The sequence below is a fragment of the Acinonyx jubatus genome, chromosome A3, assembly GCF_027475565.1.
Source record: "Acinonyx jubatus isolate Ajub_Pintada_27869175 chromosome A3, VMU_Ajub_asm_v1.0, whole genome shotgun sequence".
In the NCBI taxonomy this organism is placed as follows: Eukaryota; Metazoa; Chordata; class Mammalia; order Carnivora; family Felidae; genus Acinonyx; species Acinonyx jubatus.
Window position 1 is genome coordinate 11,906,197 of NC_069388.1, and position 23,333 is coordinate 11,929,529.

At 43.7% G+C, this 23,333-nt stretch overlaps 1 protein-coding gene across 6 annotated transcripts in view; it reads right to left on the reverse strand.

Moving 5' to 3' along the window:
• The window catches only part of SLC9A8 (solute carrier family 9 member A8), a 68,143-nt gene that overhangs the window by 36,465 nt on the left and 8,345 nt on the right, over positions 1 to 23,333 (reverse strand). For 4 of the 6 annotated variants that reach the window (XM_015084217.3, XM_015084214.3, XM_053199836.1 and 1 more), the window contains 3 exons: positions 22,926 to 23,006; positions 9,842 to 9,900; positions 4,732 to 4,815 (listed from right to left, as the gene is read on the reverse strand). In XM_015084217.3, the coding sequence (XP_014939703.1) occupies positions 4,732 to 4,815; positions 9,842 to 9,900; positions 22,926 to 23,006 (224 nt within the window). Of the gene's footprint in view, positions 1 to 54; positions 1,581 to 4,731; positions 4,816 to 9,841; positions 9,901 to 22,925; positions 23,007 to 23,333 lie in introns of those variants that run through there. The other 2 variants (XM_027046705.2, XM_053199837.1) reach the window with 2 other exon arrangements.

Here is a 23,333-nt window from a genome sequence, read left to right on the forward strand (position 1 = left end):
GCACGCATCCCCCATCCAGCCCTCTGATTCTCTGCAAAGGACACCGCCGCCTACCTGGTTTGGCTGGAGACCTGGCAGTCCTCCCACACCCCCACGCCTAACGCGGAGCCAGGCGTCGTGGTGTGACCTTCCCCGAGTCATTCACATCGATGGGGCCCTCGTGCAAGCCGCCATCACCTCACCCTGGACTGCTGCTAGGAACTGCCCGAACCAGTGGGGCCCCTCCCCCTCTAGCTCTTCAAGGGCTTCCAGAATGAGCTTTGGAAAAGCCAAGCCTGATTATGATGCCTCCACCCTGACCTCCCACTTCCACTCAAAACCCAACCAAAGCATGGATGGGTCTACCCCCTGTGAAGGCCTCACACCTCCCCTTTGTTCTCTGGGTTCTGGTCACACTGGTAGCTTATGGTTCTTAGAACATATTATGCTTCCTGGGCTTGGACCACTCTTCCTTTCTCCTTGCTTGGTGAACCCGAATCATCTTAAGATCCGAGGATAGCTTGACTCTTCCTGAAGGAGGCCTGCTCTGATCTTTTAGCCAGGGCAAATCCTATCCTATGCTCTCAGTGCACCATGACCCTCTCCTGGTACATGGCCAAAATCTTTTTTTTTTATTATTATTTTTTTTAATGCTTATTTATTTTTGAGAGAGGGAGAGAGAGACAGCGAGCAGGGGAGGGGCAAAGAGAGAGGAAGACACAGAATCCAGGCTCTGAGTCATCAGCACAGGGCCCGATGGGGGGCTCCAACTCATGAACCATGAGATCATGATCTGAGCCGAAGTCAGACGCCTTAACCAACTGAGCCACCCAGGTGCCCCATGCCCAAAATCTTATATTCATTTATGTAACTATTTGACTGAGGTCTGTCTGTCCCACTAAGCTATAAGCTCAGTGGAGGAGGCAGTGACCTGGTCTGCTGTTATGTAACATAGTTACTGGCATAATGCCCGTCAGATAGAAGATAATTAATAGGTACTGAAGGAATTAACTGTGTTTCACATCTGATCAAAGTCCAAAATTTATACAACTATAATTTTTTAATTAATTAAGAAAAGGTGCCTAATTCTTTTTAAAGATTTTAAAGTAATCTCTATACCCAATGTGGGCTTGAACAGACAACTGTGAGACCCAGAGTTGTGCACTCCACCAACTGAGGCAGCCAGGCGCCCCAGAAAAGGTGAATTATTACAAAGTATGTCAAGATAATACGTTATATGATCAAAAACTCCTGTTTGCTGTCCAGGGCTTGCTATCTATCCATCTGTCTATCTATGTAAAGTTTACTTATTTAAGTAATTTCTACATGCAACGTGAGACTTGAACTCAAGACCCCAAGATCAGGAGTCGTACGCCCCTCTGACTGAGCCAGCCAGGTGCCCCTTAAATAACTTTATTTTACTCTATTAGTATCCTCATCAAATACGACGGATAAAAAATATTTCCATCTATACTTCACAGCATTTAAGAGAATATATTTGCGTCCTGGTAGCATGGTAAATCTTTCAAATTTCCGTAAAATTAAAAAAAATTAAGCTATTTATTAGAATCCTGTGGACTCCACTTAGGAACAATACCGAGGAACCTCGATACCTGGTTGTGGGCATAGACAAGGAATCCCATTTTCTACTTAACTGTCAAGCCACAGACAACAGGAACTGCTATTTTAAAGCTCACTTCCAAAGTTATGTCCTCACCTCAACACCAACGGGCCCACCAAGCCTATCTCCTTCAGGCAACTTTTTTGCTTCTTTTGTTGCAATTTTGATTTGGCTGCCCATAATCTAACATTCAATTATTTTGTCTGGTTTATCAATCTTTAGCACACAAAAAACTTTAAAATATTCAGGGCAAACACAATGATTTGTTTTTTCTAAACCAAAGGCTTTCATCTAGGAGTTTTCTCTGCAAAGAGCTAATTTATTTTTGTTGTTAAAAATAGATTAAAATAGATTAAATTAAGTCTTGATCTGTTTATAGGAATCTAATGCTAATATAATTTATGTAGCTGGTTAATATTAATCTGGATATTGAAAATTTACCCAAATTCAAGTTGCCACACTAAAAGAACTTCCCTTTGTTACACCGAGCAAATTTACCTGTTTCTCTTTGATATAACTAATGTCCTATTCTTTATATGATATTAATAATTTTAAAGAACCAATAGCTGCCTATCTAATGCATATTAACTGATGGGAATCTTACTGAAATTTTTATTCCAAGTTCAAATTTACATCAACAAATACAGCAATACTAAAAACATTCAAAGTTGACTTCCTATCTTCTTTGGGGAGGACAGAAGTGAACAGAAGTCTCTGAATTCACATTTCTAACTCACATTAGTCCATTTCACATAAATTGTCACATTTCCTGCTGGAAAGCCATCTTCAAACAAATGTCTTTGTAAGAAACTATTATTTTCCTCAAATTTTGAACAAGTTTATCTCCCTCCCTCCAAAAAATTAGAAAATAAAAATTTTATATGCTCTAATATAATATCACAGTGTCATGTTTTTAAGCAAAGATCAACTCAACTTCCTCAGCATTGTTTTTTAAATTTAAAAAAAATTTTATTTAAAAAAATGTTTATTTATTCTGAGAGAGAGAGAGAGAGAGAGAGAGAGAGAGAATCCCAAGCAGGCTCCGGCTGTCAGCACGGAGCCCGACGCAATCTCATGGCTGACGCCATGACCTGAGTGGAAATCAAGAGTAGGATACTTAACTGACTGAGCCACCCGGGCACTCCCACTTCACATTGTTTTGAAATATTTTCTTTTATCTGCGTATAGTTCTTTTAAGATTTGTTTATAAAATGAAAGTGTGAAAGACACTGACTTTTAATTTCTTCTTGCCTGTTCCTTTTTAAAAAAAAAAATTTTTTTTTAACGTTTATTTATTTTTGAGACCGAGAAAGAGCATGAACAGGGGAGGGTCAGAGAGAGAGGGAGACACAGAATCTGAAACAGGCACCAGGACTGGACTGAACAGTTTAAAATATTTATGTTTTAGTATCCAGGTGGAAAACTAAAGATTTAATTAGTATGTTTTAACAAAACTCTCATGACTAAATTTAACTCATTTACTAAGTTATCAATAATGACAGTGGTCATATTAATAATAGATGATGTTAACAACAACAAGGAACACCATCGATTATTTAATGTGGTGGGTCATGCTCTGCATACATTCTTTCATTTTGTGCAAACCTTCAAACAACCCAGGAGGTAGGGTTTGGGGGATTTTTTTGTTTTTAATTTTGACTCTACCCAAAAAGACACCTGTAGGAGGCAGTGCATGATTAGACCTCTCTCTCTCTGGCTCTAAAGTCCAGGCTCTTTTCCTCTGTCCAAGAGTAGGCCAAACTTTCCAACCTTCACAATTTTTAATCACATTCACAAAATAACTGATGTATTACTAACATTTTAAGTTGAGTCACTTTTTTATTTTAAAACTGAAGTACATTCATTCATTTATTTATTTATTTATTTATTTATTTACTTACTTACTTACTTACTTACTACATTTGAGAGAGAGACAGAGAGACAGAGAGCGAGTAGGGGAGGGACAGAGAGACAGAGACAGAATCTGAAGCAGGCTCCAAGCTCCAAGCCGTCAGCACAGACCCCAACGCGGGGCTTGAACTCACGAACCACGAGATCATGACCAGAGCTGAAGTCGGAAGCCCAACCGACTGAGCCACCCAGGCGCCCCTAAAACTTAAGTACATTTAAAGAGGGGCACCAGGGTGGCTCAGTTAGTTGAGCATCTGACTCTTGATTTGGCTCAGGTCATGATCTCACAGTGCACAGGATCAAGCCCCACACTGGGCTCTGTGCTGACAGCATGGAGCCTGCTTGGGATTCCCCCCACCCCATCTCTCTCTGCCTCCCCCCTGCTCTCGCACAGGTGTGGGCGTGCACGCGTGCGCTCTCCCTCTCTGTCTCAAAAATAAATAAATAAACTTAAAACGTCAAGAAAAAGACACCCCTCCCCCACCCCCCACATACACACAAACTGGCTTAAAAGTGAGAAGCTCCCGCCCAGGCAGAATGAGTCCCACTGGAAGCTGGAGGGCAGAGACCAGAAATGCTGGGGCAAGGCGGGGAAGTGGGCAAGGGCCGGTGAGGCCGCTCTCTAGGCTGAGGAGCCAAGAATGAGCAGAGTAACTGTGGGACTAGACTAGGTGATTGGTCAGAAGGAGCTGGAGGGCTGTGGAAGGATGAGGCTCCAGTCTGGTAAGGAGAAGCTGGGCCAGGGAGATGGCGGAGAGAGAAGGAGTCCGGGGATAAGGGGATATCAGAGGGGGAGCTAGGGCAGGACACTGAGAGGGGAGACACTGAAGGATGGAGAGGCCGAAGGAGGGACAAAAGCCGCACATGGGAAGCTGAGAATCAAAAGGCTTGGGACACACTGTCCTCTTAACATGTGTCAGTCTGTGTCCAAAAAGAAGAGTCAATATATTGCCCGTGTACACTTAAAAATCACTTTGGCCATCACTTCCTAGGAAAAGTAACCCTCTGTGGAAAATACTAGTTTAATAAGCCACACTGCCTGAAACCATTAAAGCGACCCACTAACTGCTACGCGCGCCCCTCTCCCTCAGGCAGCGCACCCCCGGGGTGCTCACACAGAGCCACTGCTGCTAGGTCAACACCCAAGCTCTTAAGGAGCTGGTCTCACCGACTTGGGCAGCCACCTAGACCAAAAGCACCAGTGCATGCCTGGGCCTTACCTTGTGTAATGAATATCCTGACTCAAATATAATAGGAGGAAGCAGGAGAAGGAAAAACATATTTGGACGAAACATTTCTTCTTCCTGTAAATGTAAAATGGGTATTCTCAGAAGCATGGAATTTATATATTAAGAAATAAAATCCGTCAGTGAAGAGCCAAAGTAATTGTCCTCGCAGGCCCTGTGGAAATATTTAATGTTTAAAAAAGAACCTGATGATAGAACCAAGCAGCAGAAGAAACCAAAGACACCACAAAACCTGCACTAATAAATGTAGGACAAGTGATTTTAAAGGTGACCAGCAAAATAAATAAGAATGAAGTGCTTCCAAACACACCCTGTATGCTTTTTATTCTTTACTTAGGAAAGGAAGTTAGTATTAATACAGAAGACATTTCAATGAAAACAGAACGCTTACAAACACAAGTCCACAAACTGAAATCCTCCAGAAAAAAAGTTAACAGTAAGCCTTAGAACAATCCACTTGGAGGAAGACTAAACCCTATACACGTTAAAATTGCCCTGGCCTTTTCTCTGCCTGTCACAGACAACTGTGCCACTTTCCTAAACCTGGCTGTGATGAAATAATGGCCATCTGATGCCCTTGTGACTCGGGACATGGCTATAAAGTCAGCCCCTTGCTATGCTTCCAGATTCAAATATTAAGTGTCACTATGAAAGGTATTTCTAGAATATGGCCATCTTGGGAGGAATGCCATCATAATTTCATGTTCTATATTAACATCTCTAATTGTTGGTGTATCAGGGGGAAAACCCATATTGGTCTTCAAATCCGAAATGACTACATGTAATACAGAGTCTCCTTAACACTGCAAAATTAGGCCCTTTCTCATAGGAAAATTTCATGCTACAGTCTTGACAGTCTGATTTCTTGTCAAAATCCCTATTCAGAAGAATGGTTAAGTGTATTCTTACAAATGTACAGCTGTGGCCATAAAGCCTAAAACAACATTCAAAGGCTCAAACTAGAAGCAAATGATGGCTGCTGAAAATGCCTTATTAAGTCTTAAAATAGCTGCCTGTGCAACAAGCTCATGCCTCAGACTGGGACCATGTGAAAAGAAATGGGCCGACCTGTGTTTTGTGGGGCAACCTATTCTCAGGATCTGCACAGGGGACCACTGTATAGAACCCACCTGCAGTGGGTTGCACAGGGTCCTCCAGCCTTAATTCATGTCCACCTGGAACCCCAGAATGTGACTTTCTTTGCAAAGAGGGTCCTTGCAGATGTAATTAAGGGAAGAATCCAGATGAGATCACACTGGATGGGTGGGCCCTAAACCCAATGAGAGTGTCCTTATAAGAGACAGGAAAAGACACACAGACACAAAGGACATGTGAAGACAGAGGAGAAAGGGGTTATGTTGCCATAGCCAAGGAATACTTGGGACCACCAGAAGCTACAAAGCCAATGAAGGATTCTCTCTTACCACCTGGATTTGCTCCCAGAGGGAACACGGCCCTGCCAACATCCTGATTTCAGATTTCTGGCCTCTACAACTCTGAGAGAATAACTCTCTGGGGTCTTAAGCCAACCAGTTTTGGTCATTTGTTATCGTAGCCACAGGAAATGCATGTACCGGCGTGCAGTGAATAGTGTTACAGAAAGATCGCAGGTTCTTTTTGGCAACTCGTCCCCGCAAATGGTATAAGGTGATTTTAGGTGATACTTGGGCAGTGTATGCTATATACCACTGATGCCATATACCCCCAGACTGAGAAAGTCCGCTCTTTTTGATTCATTTTCTGGTCTCAATTAAGTCAAAGACACCACAGTTTGGTGTCATAGGCAGTAAAGCCTCTCTCCAATGTGCTGATCTCCCTTTCTGACAGAACGGGCTTGATCTCAGGGGCTTCAGCAGGCATCTCTACTCCTTTGTTTTTATCATATTTATTTATAAAAATATTGGTTTCCACAGCATTATAATGTTTCCTTTAAGATAAACATATGTAGCACACCAGTATTCACAACATTATTCACAGGAGCCAAAAGGGAGAAACAACCCAACGGTCCATCAACAGATGAATGGATCGACAAAGAGCCGTCTATATTATTCAGCCACAAAAAGGAAGGAAATTCTGACACAAACTACAGTATGAATGAATCTTCAAAACATCACACTAAGTAAAATAAACCAGACACAAAAGGACAAATGTATGATTCCACTTATATAAAGTACCTAGAATCGGTCAATTCATAAAGCCAGAAAGGAGAATAGGGGGCTACGAAAACAATAGAAAATACGAAAAAAACAGAAACCAGAACAGACTGTGGGGCGGGGGGACTGGGGAGCTGTTTACTGGGTCGAGTTTCTGTCTGGGATGATGAAACAGTTCTGGAAATAGATAATGCGATGAGTATACAGCACTGTGAATGGTATTTAACCCCAGTGAAATGTACACTTAAAAACAACTAAAACGCTATTTTACGTTATGTGTATATATATATATATAGTTTTAAATGCTTATTTATTATTTTGAGAGGGAGGGAGAGAGAGAGACAGAGAGATAGACAGAGAGAGACAGGGAGGGGCAGAGAGAGAGAAAGACTCCCAAGCAGGCTCCAGCTGTCAGCGCAGAGCCTAGGGGGCTTGGGGCTCAATCCCACTAACCAAACTGTGAGAGATCAAGAGTCAGTAGGTTAACCACTTAACATACTGAGCCACTTGGGCACCCCTATGTTATGTATATTTTACCACAACAAAAGCCTTAAAAAAAATCTACTACAAGAAAATGTAGGGGCGCCTGGGTGGCGCAGTCGGTTAAGCGTCCGACTTCAGCCAGGTCACGATCTCACGGTCCGTGAGTTCGAGCCCCGCGTCAGGCTCTGGGCTGATGGCTCAGAGCCTGGAGCCTGTTTCCGATTCTGTGTCTCCCTCTCTCTCTGCCCCTCGCCCGTTCATGCTCTGTCTCTCTCTGTCCCAAAAATAAATAAACGTTGAAAAAAAAAATTAAAAAAAAAAAAAGAAAATGTATACACGTAAAAAAAGCAAGTTGCTTTCAAGAAATAAATATGTAAGTACACGATAACACAGGCGGAAGGCAGGCCCAGCAGGACAGTCTGGCAAAAGAACTCCACAGAATTAACACCAAGCTCCTTGTTTTTCTTATCTTGCTCCCGGCAGCACCTGGTTTCCAAACAGGTGTCCTGCTTCCTGCTCTGGCTTTCCACAAACACCTGTTCCTCCAGGAAGCCTGCCCCATCTATCAGAGGGCCTGACAGACCCCTTCTCTGAGGTCAAGCCCAGGCTGCCTGGAAGGCCCTTCAGGCACTCCATTACCTTCACTACCCAACTCTGGTTCACTTGCCTGTACTATTAAATATATTACTATTATTTAACTTGAAAAGTAACATCTATTGAACAATAAATTCAACAAAACCGAAGCATATAAAACTCAAAAGTGGAAGACGATCTCCCCCCACCACCTCTGTTCCCACCACTCTCAACAGGGGCCACCATCTCCCAGGCCTCCCTGGCCACACAGCACTCCCACAAGGGGCAGCTGCTGGATCTCTGCAGGGTGGAATGTGGGCCTGGTGCTAAGAGAGTTTCTGGAGGCGGGTTGGGGGATGGGGCTGGATGGGGGACGGGCATTAAGGAGGCCACTTGCTGGGAGGAGCACTGGGTGTTCTATGTAAGTGATGAATCTCTGGGTTCTACTCCTGAAACCAGTACTACACTGTATGTTAACTAACTTGAATTTAAATACATGTATTAAACATAAAATAAATTTAAATAACAGATATAAGTTCCAAAAAAAAAAAAAAAGTTTCTGCTTCTTCAAGAGAAGCTCGAGATTCAGGTTTCTATGTGAAATTCCCAGTAAGTTATATAGACAGAAAATATTTTAAAATAAAACTAATGCTTTTCAATTGTTTAAAAGTCAATTCCAATTTTGAGCAACTGATTTTAAATCAAACACAATCAAAACACATCAGGCTGTATCTAGGAGTAGGGTAAGGGTTACAGTCTGTGTCCCCTGCCCTAGAATGAGCCACTGTGAGGGTGACTCAATTTAACCAGTTGTAGGAGGGCAGAGATGTGATTCACAGTGGGCTCTAGTGAGGCCTGCCCAGTCCCTTCCCCAGCTCAAGGCAGTTCTGTAATAGCAGGAGCTCAACATAGATTTTGAGATTCCATTTAATACATACAATATTTCCCAAGTATTATTTATAACAGTTTCAAATTGTGTGTTAGGTCAGAGTGTGCGACTTGTTTTGCACATTTTACACTCTACAGTTTCACAGGTAAATGAATCCTAGCACCTAGAAGCAGAATCAAAATAGGAAGAGTTTGAATGTGATGAAGTGGAGCCACATAACTCTTTAATCTTTTCAAATGAACCTTATTCCCCTCCTCAAAATCAATTCCGTCACATACTTTTTAATCTCAGTACTTAATATGGATGTACACATATTTAAGTTCGGGTTTCACTTAGTCCTTGTACCACAAGATGATGCTCACGCTCTACCCACTGTGTGAACACGAGGGTATGAACACCCACACCCTGAGGACAGCACAGTATGGCGGAGAACAGAGAACACACAGGGCCAGCGGGGCTGGACAGAAGGCTCAACTACTTTCTAGCTCTGTGATGTTGGACGTGTCTCAACCTCTCTGTGGTCGCTTTCTTTATCTGTAATACCAGAGTGATGACAGAATGTGGTCATCTACATCATGTGGTTGTCATGAGGACAACATGAGCTACAGTGTATAAAGCATACTGTAAACTCTGGTGCTGGACAAATACATTTCATCTTCCACTGTCAGCGGTAACCACTGATAAATGTTTTATGCTAATTAGAGACTTTCCCCCAGAGAGCAGGTTAGTCTAAGGTTATAAAAATGCAAATAAATAACAAAATCTGACACTGAGTGCTCCTATGTTAACTTGAAACTGTGAGATTTATACTTTTTCAGAGAAGTCCCATGTAATGATATCAACCCTAATCCAACAGAACGTTAAAAAATTCATGGGACAATATAAACTTCCCTCATAGTGAAGCAATGATAAGCCACCGTAACTAACCATCAGTGTTACTAAAATTAAAGATAATCAGTAAAAATCGTAAGTTGGGTAAACCTACCTTCCAATTTGCCAATTTTTTAAACTCTATAATTTTTATAACTGCTCCCATGAGAATACCTGGAAGAGAAAATGTAAAGTTGAACATAATTTAAGATATGAGAAAGATTACTCAGGTTTATTATCATCCTAGAGAATCTGATTATTATGTCTTTAAATAGCTTTTATGGATTTCTGCAACTTTTATGTCTGGAAACATAAGAATGGAAATCAGTGTGACGTTCTCAGTCACAAGTTTCTCTCATTTGCATCTCAGGTAAACATACCGTAATGAAGTCAACGACAATCTAGGGGCGGGGGTGCAGCTGGGGAAACGGAAAGCTTGACAAAACCAGACCCAAGGACAGTCTTTCCGCCTGTCGGTTTGCTACATCCCCCCATTTTCAATGTGAAACGACCGAAAGCTTACATGCTAAGTTTGCCTTATGCTGCTTTTCCTACCATTTTCAAAAAAGAATCCCAGATCACTTTCTTAGACTCAGATGGCAGCTCTATGTAGAGCATTTCGTTAGAGATAAAACCCCGATGCTAAAAATAACCTAAAGTAAAAATTCTGTGAAATTCCTGGAACACAACAGACCATCTAAGTTCAGGCGTGTTTCCTTAAGGCTGACAGGCTCATTACTCTCTCATAAAGAACCTACCAAAAATAATTCTCAAAGAAGCATCACGGGTACAATTTAAGATTGCTCTGTTACTCACTAGATAAATGATTTTTAACCCTGTCGACTCCCTAGAATCACCATGGGAGCTTTTTATAAAAAAGACACCTGAGCAGCACTCCAGACCTCCTAAATCACAATCTCTGGTAGAAGCAAGCCTGAAGACCACTGTCCACGCTTAAAGACAAAGACCTACCTCCCCCTGCAGAGGAAGGAGCTTTTCCACGTCGACAACAGAAAGCTGAAGAAACACACTTTGTGAGGTGGGGCGAGAAGACAATACTAAACAGAGAAGTTTATCGGGAAAAGGAATTGCACTAACAATCATTGCTGTGGGGGAGGGGTTTCAGGTGAAGAGAGGAGATAAGCAACTTTAACTTTATAAGCCTCTCTACTATTTGAACTGGTACATATTATTAAGACAGTAACAAAATTACTTCAAAAGATAGACGAAGACAAAATAGATCTGAGCTGAAAAGGGAGCCAATGAACCTATTTTCAAAACACAAGTTGCCCAATTCAACTTTCCGGGTGGCATGAAAGCACTCATTCTAACCTCTCCAGGGTTCCCCAGCTGCTTTTTATTTCTTATCTTTCCAAATTTTGTATACATTTTAAGGACTTCTTTTTTTAACGTTTGTTTTTGAGAGAGAGACAGAGAGACAGAGAGACAGAGAGATCCATGCTACAAGGTGGATGAATCTTGAAAACATGCTAAGTGATGGGGCACCTGGGTGGCTCAGTCGGTTGAGCATCCGACTTCGGCTCAGGTCATGATCTCACAGTCCGTGAGTTCAAGCCCCGCGTTGGGCTCTGTGTTGACGGCTCAGAGCCTGGAGCCTGCTTCAGATTCTGTGTCTTCCTCCTTCTGCCCCTCCCTTGCTCACACTCTGTGTCTCCCTCTCTCAAAAATAAACATTTGGGGCGTTTGGGTGGCTCAGTCGGTTGTGTCCAACTTCGGCTCAGGTCATGATCTCACGGTTCGTGGGTTCGAGCCCTTCATCGGGCTCTGTGCTGACAGCTCGGATTCTGTGTCTCCCTCCCTCTGCCCTTTCCCTCCTCGTGCTCTGTCTCTTTCTGTCTGTCAAAAATGAATAAAAGTTAAAAAAAAAAAAAATTTAAAAAAAATGCTAAGTGAAAGAAGCCAGGCACAAAAGACATGTATTTTATGACGCATTTATATGAAATATGTAGGGTAGGCAAATTTATAGAGATAGAAATGATTGTCTCGGGCTGGGGAAGAGGGGCTTGGCGGTGATAGCTAAAGGGAATAGGGTTTCTTTTTGGGGTGATGAAAATGTCTACAATCGATTGTGGCGACGGTTGCACAACTCTGCAAATATACTAAAACCCATTGAAGAGTACATTTTAAATGGGTAACTCATATGTGAATTATATATCTCAATAAACCTGTTACATTAAAAGAGAGGCTACAGATTGTACAAGTCCACTGATACAAAATGTGTGGAATTAGGCAAATCTACAGAGACAGGAAGCAGGACGGAGGTTGCCAGGGTAGGAGGAAAGGAGGAAATGGGAAGTGACTGCTAGTAGGTAGGTAGAGGGTTTCTTTTTGCAGCGATGAAAACGTTCTGTAATTAGATAGCGGTGATGTCGCGCAGCCCTGTGAGCATACTGAAAACACTGAACTGTACACCCTAAAACTGTGAAGTTTACAGTATGTGAATTACATTTTAATTTTTTCAAGAGTCACAATTTTTTAAATCAGTCCCCAGACGATCGCTGTCTCCCATCGTGTGCTGCTCACAATGGACTTGGCAATGAACCTGTCAGTTCACGCCTCTTTGTGGAAGCGTGTTGCCCTAGGGCAGATCCAGAGACGATGCATGGCATAGCACATTTTTATCTCCTGAGAATGTTGCCAAATTGTCCTCCCAAGTGCTGCACCAATTCACACTGGGCACCAGAGCGCTCCCACATTCTCACGAACCCTGGATAACCATCCGAATAACACTGTTGCCAATATGATGGGCGAGAAGTTGCATTGCACTGTTTCACTTTGCATTTGACAGTTAATCTACATGCAGTAATCACTCCTGATTACTGGGGAAGTTGAACCTCTTTTCCTGGTTTCCGATTTCATTTTCAAAGCTAGCGCTTTTCTGCTCTACTAAAACCTCAACTTTCTCTTTCCCTTGTAAATGTATACCAAACTTTAAGACCATGGTTAATGCTTTTGTAATTACATATGGAGCAGCTGCATTTGAAAAATAATTATTCATAATTATTATTACATCTATTGATTATAATCATAATTCTATTGCGTAGGCTTGTTTCTATATTATTATTTATGAGGCATTGGAAAGCTTTGTAAAATATGATGTGATATTATCACTACTGTTACTATTACTACTTGAGCAATTCTCTTTAATTTTTTTTAATGTTTATGTACTTTTGAGAGGGAGAGAGAGAGAGAGAGAAAGAGAGAGAGAGAGAGACAGAGCATGAGCAGGGGAGGAGCAGAGACAAGGAGACACAGGATCTGAAGCAGGCTCCAGGCTCTGAGGTGTAGGCACAGAGCCCGACACGGGGCTCGAACTCACGAACCGTGAGATCATGACTGAGCTGAAGTCGGATGCTTAACTGACTGAGCTACCCAGGCGCCCCTAGGATTTGTCGCTTTAAGTTATTTCTAATCCTCCAGAGAATGCTTCAGGTATGAAGGCTCGGAGTTGAAGTAGCCAGTCTAATGGCTCAGAGCTAGCAAGGGACTCGACATCCTACCAGTTCATGACGCCAAGACACAGGCAGACTACACCTGCCTTTACAACCCGTGAACCCTCACCTCCCTCCCAGGGTGCAATGCTGCTCTACCAGCATCACTGTGCAACGATCCTGATAATTAATGTTACAGGAAAAACATTTAAAATGTTTTAAGGAAGAAAATCAGGTTGCAAAACCTGATCCCAATTCCCTTAAAAAAGATGCATATATATATACATATACATATATATATTTGAACTGGTACATATATATATATATATATATACACACACACATAATATACATGTATGTATACGTGTGTGTGTATGTGTATATATATACATATATTTATTTGCCCTGTGTGAAAAAGAAACACACACACCTCCTATGTGCCAGGCACTGTGCTGATGTATAAAATACACATTATTTTAGTTCATCCCCACAATTACCCTGCAAGGCAATAAACCATGATAACACAGATGATAATATTAATAGCAGCAGCTAATAGTTACTGATTACTCAGCAGGCAGGCATTATACTAAGTGATTTCTATGCATTACCATGTTTAATATCTGCAATTCTAGGACATGAAGGCACTATCACCTGCAGTTTACAGATAAGGAAACTGAGGCTAACGCCCGGCATCACTTACCTAGTAAATAGCAGATACAGAATTGTTTAAAAGTGAATTATTTTATCTTTATTTGACTATATAGCAGACACACATGGTACAAAATTTTTAAAGGTACCAAAGAGTATTCAGTGAAAACTTGAGTCTCCAGGCTTTTTTTTTTCTAGGTTTTTGCTATCACTGCCCTTCCCACCTGAGTAAATACATGATTTCCCACGTGTGCGGGGGCATCCAGAGGAAAAACCCCTGAAAGAGGGATGGGTGGATCAAGGCTACAGGCATTTTTAATTCTCACGCCGCGAGGCCTGCCCAGCTGTCTTCACACAGTCCATCTGTGTGAGCCGCTGAGAAGGCCGAGCTGAGTGCTCACACCTGTCCCCTTCTCCAGAAGAGTGTCGTCAGCTGCCGAGAGGCACCTTATCAGGAAGCTGTGCCCACCCTGCACCAGTTCACAGCCAATGGCCAACAGGGCGTTAGGAGTCCAGCCCCTTCGCTTTAAAGAGGGACAACCAGTGTGGGTTCTTGCCCCAGAGCCCTCCTACTGAGGCTCAGGCTGGGCTTAAACTGAGATCCCTGCTGGTGTTTGGCTCCTTCTCCTCCCCTAGTCTCGTGTCCTCACAGATTTATTCATGAAGAGCATCCCTCGATAAATTACAACCTCCTGTCTCAAGACTCTGCTTTTAGGCTCCCAACTTAAGACAACTGGTTCCAGGAGCGGAGTGGTTCCAGGAAGCACACTCGAAGGATGCTCCCCGAGGAGGGAGGTGGATCACTCAGCAGCCGGCTGGCAGTGAGGACCCCGGCACTGGTGGGAAAGCACTGGTAGTCCCTCAGCTGGGGTAGCAGTGCCACTGCTAAGACTCCCTCGTGGTGACTGGGTTGGGACACGGGGTGGGAGGCAGTGGCTCAGGCAGCATGTGTGGTGTTGGACAGGTTATGGGGGAAATAATGAGAACAGTGGAACGGTGTGGTTTTGCGGAGGGCCGCCAAGGTTTTTTGTTTTATGTTCTTATTTATTTTTGAAGGAGAGAGACAGAGCAGGGGCGGGGAAGGAGCAGAGAGAGAGGGAGATGCAGAATTCGAAGCAGGCTCCAGGCTCTGAGCTGTCAGCACAGGGCCCGATGAAGGGCTCCCTCACGAGCTGTGGCATCATGACCTGAGCCGACGTCGGACGCTCAACTGACTGAGCCACCCAGGTGCGCACCCCCCCCCCCCCCCCCGCCAAGGTTTTGAAAAGAGAGGACAGGCTCAGACAATCACCAACTTAGAGCAAAGTGGGAGTCGGAGGGCCTCCTTGGCAACATGTAAGCAGGCCCTCACCTGCTGCAGCTGGAGGGCTTCTAGAGCGAAGATCAGGCACGGGACTTAACTGCAAGAGTGGCAGATCTTGAGAAAGTTGAGCTCAAGAGGGTAAAGCTACGTACGTCCTCTCCTGCCGGGCCCTGCTAAGGAAGATGGGCGACTCTGAGACGTGGCGGAGGGTCATCTGGGGGAGATTTACATGAGCACCTTCTATCTCCAGACTCCTGTGGACCCTCTGGGCCAGCTGAAGTGCCCCCACCTCCCTGCTGGCATAAAGACCTCCCCAGGCTGTTTCAAGATTACACAGAAGTTCAAATAAGGCAGGCACCTTATGTTAGCTCTTGCCCTCTGTCGTTAACATAGTCCCAAAGGACCCAGACCATATGGACACTGCCCAGGACAACACCGGGGTCCACTAGACTAGGTGGACAGCATGCTAATCGGACACAACAAGCAAGAAGTGGCAAGTGGATGTCTTGATAAGACACCTAGGCTTCAGACGACAGAAAGTTTCAGGGGACCGCTCATCTGGGAAGGTAGGGGTCAAGTGGTCTGAAACACGACAAGACATGCCTTCAAGTAAAAGACAAGATTTGCACCGTCCACCTCCCACCACTAAGAAGGAGCGCGATGCTGGGTAGGCCTCCTCCAGGCTTAGAGGCTATATATTCCACACTTGAGAAGGCTACGTTGACCCGTTTACTGGTTCAAGCAGCCTGCCGCTTCTGCCACACCGTCTGGCAGACCCCCTGGCACCGGAAGTATCCGGGGTAGAAAGGGATGGTGTGTGACGCCTCGGGCAAGCCTCAATAGGAGGGCCCCTCAGCACAGGTCCCTAGGGTTCTGGAACACGGTCATGCCATTTGCAGCAGAGAACTACACGGCATTCGCAAAACACGGGAGGAAAAAACCCAAATAGCTCCTGGCATGTTACTGGGCTCTGGTAGAGACAGAGTGTCTGAGCGTGGGGCGTCTAGTGCTCATGTGCCCAGAACTGTGCTTCCTAAGTGGCCTTGCCATAACGACCCAGTTATAGGGCCGGGTGGGCCCAGCAGCAGTGTGTCGTGAGGTCCGGGTGTGACGTTACAGATCAGGCTTGGCCAGGTCCGGCGGGCACAAGCATGCTGCACGAACAGGTGCCCCGGGCCTCTGCATCCTCTCAGCTGTGACATCAACACTTCTCCCTCCCTTCCTACGTTCGGCCTCGCTGGGAGTTCCCCGTGACCAGCTTGGTTCATGGGTGACTCAGTCAGCCTCTCACCTCGGCCGCTTCAGTGTTTATGCAACGGGCTCACGAACACAGCAGCTACGATGGCAGAGACGGGAGTTGTGCACAAGTCCAACAGCGTGGCCTCCCTCCCACCATGGCTGTTCTAGCTACTGCTGTTGGTGAATGGGTGACTGGACAGCCCACGGACCAACACCCAGCACCTGATGTGGTTCCATCCCTTGTGAAGACCAGCTAGCGGAACGATGGCCACTCGATTGTATCAGACCCCTTCCACCCTGGTAGTTCATTCTGAGACGGACAAGTATGCCGGCGGGTATGTCTTTTGGATCGCACCGCTGTCCCAGGGCTCACAAGTGTCTGGTCCACTAAAGCGGGACACTGCCCAACAGCGTGTCAAACCAAGAGACTCACTTTATGGCAAGGGAGGTGCAGCAGTGGGTGTGCGACCATGGACCCCACGTGGTCCTACACTAATACGCCACCCCATCCAGAAGCCGCCAGCCAGCCAGAGTGGTAAGAGGGTCTCATAAAGAAGCTGAGGCACCAGCTCAGAGAGGACATCCTACGAAGACTGGAGCTCCCCCCCAGGATGCGACTGACTCCTTAAGCCAATGGCCATTATAAGGCAGTACGTCCCTAAGAGTAAGCGGGGCACAGCACCTGCTTACTGTAGGAGTGGCCCCATTCAACATCACTCTCAGAGACTCACTTGGGAGTAGGGATTCCCACTTGGAGACCTTCTGCTCCCACAGCCTGAAACTACAGGCTCAGGGGGTCGAAAGGTCCTGGCTCCCAGAAGGTGACCTTTCCACCAGGGTTCACACAGTAGGCGTTACAATGGCTGCTGCCTGGTCCCTTGGGGCTCTTTGAGTCAACAGACCAGCAGGCCTAGAAAAGGCTTACCAATACTGGCAGGGATGACTGACCCTGATCATCATGAGGAGACAGGTCTGCTACTATATAATGAGGCAAAAAGGGATATACTTACTTACGTAATCCTCTTTTAACCACAGATGATTTTTTGAAAATACTTTAATATATTTTTAGCACATTTTGTCAGCTGTAATTATAGAACCAAGTTATACTCTGGTAAGGTAAGTTTGAAAATCCAGTCCTTGACTCTGCTACCTACAGTAGTTACCCCAAAGAGACTCTAAAATGAGAATCCATCCCTCAGGGCAGTTTGTTTTCTGGGGGGAGAGGATGTCCAAATGTTTCGTTTTTAAAGCAGCTCACCCTTTCAGAGCAATGTTTTTCCTTTTTCAAGCACAGAGGAGAACATTTATGTGGTACAAGAGGAAATCAGAGAAATCAACCCCAATGTAGCAACTTTCAGAATACAATTATTTAACAGTTATTATTTATTTATTATTTTTAAAATTTAGACGATCTATTTTGGTGTAACTGGAAGATGTGAGTATAAAATCTAACCTATGGATGATAAAAGGCTTAGCCGAGAGGAGATGACCATAAAACTAGGTAAGTCAAGGCAGGACTCCAGGAAAAAGGAGGAACTTATTCCACGCCGAGGGCACACATTTAGTTCATGGCAGTAGAACAGCAACAAGATGTGCCAACAACATAGTCCCCTCTGACCCGTGTATCTAGAAACTGAGTCTGTGCTGGCCCTCCTCCCTGCCTCGAGCACAGCCTCGAAAATCCTGAGAGTCTAACGTGATCATTTTGTCACTTTGACAACCAATTCTGGCCTCTGCCTCTAAGACAGCTACTCTAATACCAACAAATGAATGCCTGTTTCTTCTCTAATAAAAATCAAAGCACCTCAGATTCGAGGTGTTTCCTGGGAGACACTGTAAGCTATGTCAGCATTAGACTTTAACAGTCTAAAAAGTAACAAAAGCTGTTACAGTTACAGCTAGGATTCTCCCTTTGTCTTAAAATTAAAAAAAAATTTTAAGAACTTAAGTACAATTAGAATGTCATTACTACAGGGGCGCCTGGGTGGCTCCATTGGTTAAGCGTCTGACTTCGGCTCAGATCATGATCTCAGTTTGTGAGTTCGCCCTATGGAGCTCTGTGCTGACAGTTCGGGGCCTGCAGCCTGCTTGGGATTCTGTGTCTCCCTCTCTCTCTGCCCCTCCCCCACTCACACTCTGTCTCTCTCTCTCTCTCTGTCTCTTTCTCTCAAAAATAAATGAACATTAAAAAAAAATTTAAAAATATCATTACTACATCTGCTTTTTCTGGAATTACCTTTAGTTAGTAACTCAGGAATTGAGTGATTTCTCATCACTTTCCACTCAAAACACCCACGGACACAAGGAGCATTATTCTTTTTTTTTTTTTTTTTTTTTTAATGTTTGTTTTAGAGAGAAGGGGGCGCCTGGGTGGCCCACTGGGTTAAGCGTCCGACTTCAGCTCAGGTCATGATCTCGCGGTCTGTGGGTTCGAGCCCTGCGTCAAGCTCTGTGCTGACAGCTCAGAACCTGGAGTCTGCTTCGCATTCTGTGTCTCCCTCTCTCTCTGCCCCTCCTCCCCCACTCATGCTCTGTCTCTGTCTCAAAAATAAATGGATATTAAAAAAAATATTTTAATGTAAATTAGAGTGCATGCACGAGGGGGAGAAGGGCAGACAGAGGGGGACAGAGGATCTGAAGCAGGCTCTGCACTGACAGCAGAGAGCCTGATGTGGGGCTCAAACTCACGAAGTGTGAGATCATGGCCTGAGCCAAAGGCAGACACTCAACTGAGCCGTCCAGATGCCCCACAAAGAGCACTATTCTCCTACTGAAAAAAAAAAAAAAAAAAAAAAATTGAAATCCTTTAGTCAGAACAAGAACGAGTCAATAATACTAAAGGCACATAGTTAAGAAAGTTATGACAAGGAAGCATTTTGTGTATCCTACCAATGATTCAATCAAATCCAGTGTTTCTAATTATCAGTAGTATTCAGGCTAGGCCTTGGCATTTGAAAGGGCAAATTTCCAGCCCTTACTTAACCCCTTCTCTGAACCCTTTCCTCTCTCTGAAATAAAGTATGATTGTGGGAGGGAAAATCTCCTGTTTCGCTATACGTGACACAGGATAGTGGGCAGTACAATTATTTCCTTTTTATTCCTTGTAAATTTCAGTCCTAAATATAGAGTGAATCAGCACTGACAGAAGTAAATATGTGAACTTTAATGAAAAGACTAGTAAAAAGGAAAGAACACAAAAAATGATACAAATTCAAACCAAGTAGAGTCATCGAATCTACATATGGTTTGGAAGGGAATGAAGCAGAATGAAAATAGCTGAAGTTGTCAATGAAAAGGATTGTTCTTTTTCTGTCTAGCTCTTTGTGCAAAAAAAAAAAATTTTTTTTTCTAAAGGCCTAAGCTACAAAATTCCCTAAGTACAGAAAGTATCCAAAAGCTCTGAAGAAGGGTCAAGAAAATATTTTTAGAATTTCATGTTGATACCTTTTTTTTTAGAAAGAATGAGAAAAGTCTGGAGGCTCACTTGAAATTACAAGACAATAGAAGGAGGAAAATGTGCTTTTAAAGTGTAGATAGTCCTTTTCTATACCAATAGTTTCTTAGATACTCTGAATGTTTAACTATAACACGAAAGGCCAATCACGTCTCTCAATGACTGCAGTCTGAAAAGTGACTTTGGGCTAGAAGAGGTAGGCTGGAAGAGTTTATCCCTAAAGAATGAAAACTCTATTTTCTCTGGCAGCTTCATCTAGATTCTTCGTTGGCACAAAAGCTGGAAATTCTTGAGATGGTGGATAGCTCAATATTTTGTTACGCTTTGCTCCAGTAAGAGAAAAAAAAGTTTTCCTTCAATTTACATAGCTTTATGAAATATAAAACTATTTTGACAGCTTTGTCAGCATTTCTAAATTCTAACCAAATGTCTTCTAACATAATAAAAAACACCTTCTGGACCCCAGCACTCTTCTTGGAATTACCCTTAGCATTCCAATCACCTGAGCTAGCTAACAAAAGTTTTGAAAGCAAGATTTGCTTGCCATCAACCCTCCCACGACCTGGCCCTACAGGCTACAGTTATTTCTGCTACATCAGTGAAGAAGTGAACCCTGTGGATGGAGAGCCTTGGCCAGTCCCCAACACCATTCCACCCTGTGTCCAGAATGGGGAAGCCAGGAGGTCAGAGTTCATCCTACAGCCTCTGGTGGGAACGGGGGGAAGAGGAGGCCACTTTTTCCCACCGTGACCGCGCCTGTAAGGGTAGGAGGCCTGAAGCTGGAACGGCTTATCACACGGAGGGAGCCTGCCTGCGGCTGAAGCCGAAACAAAGGGAAGCACTGTTGAGAAGCGGAGAAAAATGGAGTCCAGGAGACTTGATCCACCTGAGTCTGAGGCCAGTGTCACTGGTAGGTTTTTTGGTTCCACAGGCCAATGGGTGTGCAACTCCACCCCTGCCAATTTTTCTTTGAATCAATTTGAACTGATTTTTCCCTTGAATGGAAAGAGCCCTATGTTCGTTAAGATGCTTTTAGCTGCAAGTAAAAGAACACCTGCTTAAAAATGGCTTCAACAACAGATGTTTCTTATTTCATACAACAGGCAGCTCCAGGGCTATCAATTCAACAAAACAATGATGCAGTCAAGAATCTGGGTTTCTCATCTGTCTCCTTGGCAACCCTTAGCATTCCGGCTTGTGTCTTTGAGCCACAGTGATGGCAAGATATCTCCCAATGCTCCAGGCATCAGATCGTCACACAACTGAATCAAAGGTATGGGAAACTTTTCATCAGAGAGGATAAGGCACACTCCACCTCCACACTCTTCCCCGTGGTCTCACCGGCCAGGATGGGGTTTCACACTGCCTTGCTGCCTCCACCTCATTCAACCAATCAATGAATGGCAAAGGAGAGTGGAATTATCACGATGGCAAAGACCAGTCTTGACTCGGAGGGGCACATCTTCCTTGAGTGCACTGTGGCAAGATACCTGATCAAAATTAGGGTTCTATTTTCAAGGAAGAAGGGGGAAATGGCCCTTGGGTAGGCAACCGACAGCGTCTGCTATAACTCCTAGTACAAGCACTGGTGTTCACTGACCTACAGTTACCCAGCATTCAAAGAGTGAAGAACATGACATTCCAAACCAAATTATAAGAACCATCGTTTCCATGGCACAATAACTAAACACACATCAGCTATAGTTCTTATTCTAAGAAACTATGAAAGCTGACTGCAAAACTGTACATTCCTTGGAGTGGTGTTTTAAGTCTTTACTGAATGTCCCAGAAGAGGTGTTAGTTGTGTAGGTTATTTTCAGTGTCCTGATAGCAGAAAAGGGATGATCATACCATTCTTAGACCTTGAAGGCTTTCTATCTCGTTAGCTAAGGCTGTTAGAATCTGCCGGGATGTGCAGCTCAAGAGCCTGCTAAACAGAGAATAGGAACTCTAAGTAAAATTGTTTTCCAACTCTTGACTGAAGATCAGTACTATCCACTGGTGTTTGTTCCTTAAGATATGGCATCACTGGGGGTTACAAGGCTCACGTGAGGTGGCAATGCAAAAGCTCATAGGCGAGAACTAGGCACCACTTAGAGGGGTAATGTGAAGCCCAGGGAAAACACAGGAGGGGCTGAACCAGCTTAGTAGGAATGCAGATGATGACAGGGGACGGGGAATCAAAGTCTGAACATTCATTTCCAAAGCTAAGCTAAACCATCAATGTATTATAAAAATATTACTCAACCAAACCTGTAAGGCAAAGAAAATTAACTTACAGAGAGCATCGGTGGTGATAAGGGAAAATTAAATCTCATTAGTAGGCAAGTGGAAACTAGTAAAAGCAACACAATATCACAAACTGATAAATGCCTTAGCGGGTCTCTGTGAAACCTTATTTACCATGCCTTAAGCACCCCCAAACACATTTTTGTCTTGATTTTAATACTTCCTGAGAAGTAAGGTCCCTGCTTCTTCCTTCATTAACCATTTCAATTAACTTTCATGTGAGCTCACATCTATTATTACACTGATTCATTCCCTCTAAATAGGAGCTGATTACCTTTTTTTTCCCTTTTTTAATTTTACTGAAGTACAGTTGACATACAGAGGCTAGTTATCTTAACAATTTATTGCCACAGGAAACAAGAAAGACATTCAAATGAGGTAGGATGGAATACTCCTGAACACTTTAGATCTCATTCTGACATTAGAGTGAGCCATTTCTCCTTCTTAGACCATGAAGTGAGAGTTCCTTCTGGCTGTAAAATTCAGTGACCCTACGAATTAAGTGTCCATTACTTGCCTTAGTAGACTTGGGTGTCTGCATAACCTAGTAACAGAGGTCAATGTGCCCCAAGGGTAGTTCTAGAAGCAGAATGGGGGGGGGGGGGGCTTCTATGTGACCTTTAGGAGGTCATCACTCCTGAGTCACGGTGTCCTCATCTGTAAAATGGGATCATAACACCCTCGTGGCAGGTTGCAGTGAGGATTAAATGAAATCGGGCATGTACCACATCTCATGCTGTTTCTGGCACCAGGAAAGCACTCAAAAAATGGTATTATTACTGCTTTTATTATAGGATCACTGACAAGCACTTACCTAAAGAAACAACAGCAACACTCTCTGGCAAGAAATGTAATCTGTATCGGATCAGTAAATGCACCAATATGATGCAGATAGCTGTGGGAAAAAATAAGACACTGTTAAAACAGCACAATTTCAAATAATAAACACCAAGTTCAAAGCAATGGTTACTTCTGGGGGGAGGGGGGGGTGCTGCTGCTAAGGAAAATGGACAGCAGACAATGACCTGGGAAGCTTCAGTTCTTTTTCCAATCTCTTATTTCTTAACCTGGAAGGAGATTCACAGTGTTTTATAACATTGTCTCCAGATTTTTTATATGCCTGAACTAGTTTATTTTCCAGTGGTTGCTGAAAGAGCAACGGACATCTAATCTTTTCCCCTAACCGCATAAACCTTATACAATCATGTATTCAAATCTCTAA